The 1760-nt window shown below is 36.4% G+C and overlaps 1 gene segment (V, D, J or C); it reads left to right on the top strand.

The window, feature by feature from the left end:
• Positions 1–482: 482 nt before the first annotated feature.
• LOC107183072 lies at positions 483–1025 on the top strand. The segment is given in 2 exon segments: positions 483–531; positions 676–1025. Coding segments are annotated over 2 exon segments (399 nt in total).
• Positions 1026–1760: the final 735 nt, after the last annotated feature.

Here is a 1760-nt window from a genome sequence, read left to right as displayed (position 1 = left end):
TAGTTTGTAATGAGATATTATGCTTCTTGTGTGTCCTCAATAGACTTCAATTCGTATTCATAATAAAAAAGAAATGCTTCTATATATGCTAATCTTGTAGCTTTGTGAGACTGTCCTTTCCCCACTGTACAATAATGTAATACCCGTTGACATATCAAAATTGTCTTAACACACAATTTTAACATTCTAGGAGGTGTGAAGAAAGGAAGAGGAAGATTGAGAGAGGTATATTCTAAACTGATCCTTGCCTATATGTGTGTAGGGGATTTTTCATTCCTAATGACAGTATGTTCAGCAATTCTAAGTCAGGGCAAAAAGAGGAAGTGCTTTCTTTGACAGAACTACTTTAAGTGAAAGTATGTGTGAAAGGGTGGGGCCAGTTGAAAGAATAAAAGCAGGTGTGAATTTTTAAACTCATAGTTCCAGCTGGCTGAGAAGACCATAAGATCACCAGAGTTGGCACTAACCCTTGGTTCCAGGATATGGATAAGATCCTGAGAGCATCATTTTTAATTCTATGGCTTCAACTAGGCTGTGAGTTGTGGAGGAGAAGCTCTGGGCACATCATTAATGTGGGCAAATGAGGAAATTGGGGTCTGGATGAACTCATGCAGGTAGAAACTTTAAGAAGAAAATATAACTTGGGGAGCCTAATGACTTTTTGTTCTTTTTAAGCAGGGGTGAGTGGCCAACAGAAGGAAAAACGTGACCAGCAGCAGGTGAAACAGAGCCCTCAATCTTTGTTACTCCAGGAAGGAGAGATTTCAATTATGAACTGTACTTATGAGAACAGTGCATTTGACTACTTCCCATGGTACCGGCAATACCCTGGTAAAGGCCCTGAATTATTAATAGCCATACGTTCTGTTGAAAATAAAAAAGAAGATGGAAGATTCACAGTTTTTTTCAGCAAAAATACCAAACACTTCTCGTTGCACATCATGGCCTCTCAGCCTGGAGACTCAGCCACCTACTTCTGTGCAGCAAGTGCACAGTGCTCTGCAGGCACCTACAGCCTGTACTGAAACCTGCAGCGAGACTCCAGCCAAACCCTGCCATGTAGATGAAATATTCACACACACACACACACACACACACAAAAACCTGTTAGGCCATTTAAAAGTCTTAATATATTTTAAAGGACCGAAATTATACAGAATTTATTCTTTGACCAAAATGGAATTGATTTAGAAAATCAATGGCAGAAAGATATCTAAAAACTCCCAAATATTTGAAATTTAAGCACTAAACTTTAAAACAAACCATAGGTCAAAGAAGCAATTACAATGAGTATTATAAAATATATATGTATATATTCTTTTTTAACATCATGGAATTTATTTTTATTGCTATTAGAGAGAGAGAGATGAGAGATCAGTTGCTTCCCATACCAACCCTGACTGGGAAACAAACCCATGACCTTCCAGGGCATGGGACAATGTTTCAACCAATTGAGCCACACCAGCCAAGGACGGTATTACCAATAACAGAAGTTAAAATAAATAAGAAGACATTTTTGAAAAGCATAATGAAAACACATACATATACATATATGTGAGATACAGCTAACATAGTCTATAGAAGGAAATTTATCACTTAAAATACCTATATGAATAAAGAAGAAAGGTTGGAAAGCAATGATCAAAGCTTTCATCAAAAGAAGACAGAAAAAGAACAAATTAAAGCCAATGTAAGCTAAAAGAAGGAAATAATAAAAAAGTCAAATTGGTGAAATACAAAACAATAATACAGATAATAAA

This window comes from Myotis davidii, unplaced genomic scaffold, assembly GCF_000327345.1.
Source record: "Myotis davidii unplaced genomic scaffold, ASM32734v1 scaffold659, whole genome shotgun sequence".
Taxonomy (NCBI): Eukaryota; Metazoa; Chordata; class Mammalia; order Chiroptera; family Vespertilionidae; genus Myotis; species Myotis davidii.
Note: the sequence above shows the minus strand (reverse complement) of the source record. Positions and strands in the feature narration are given on the sequence as shown.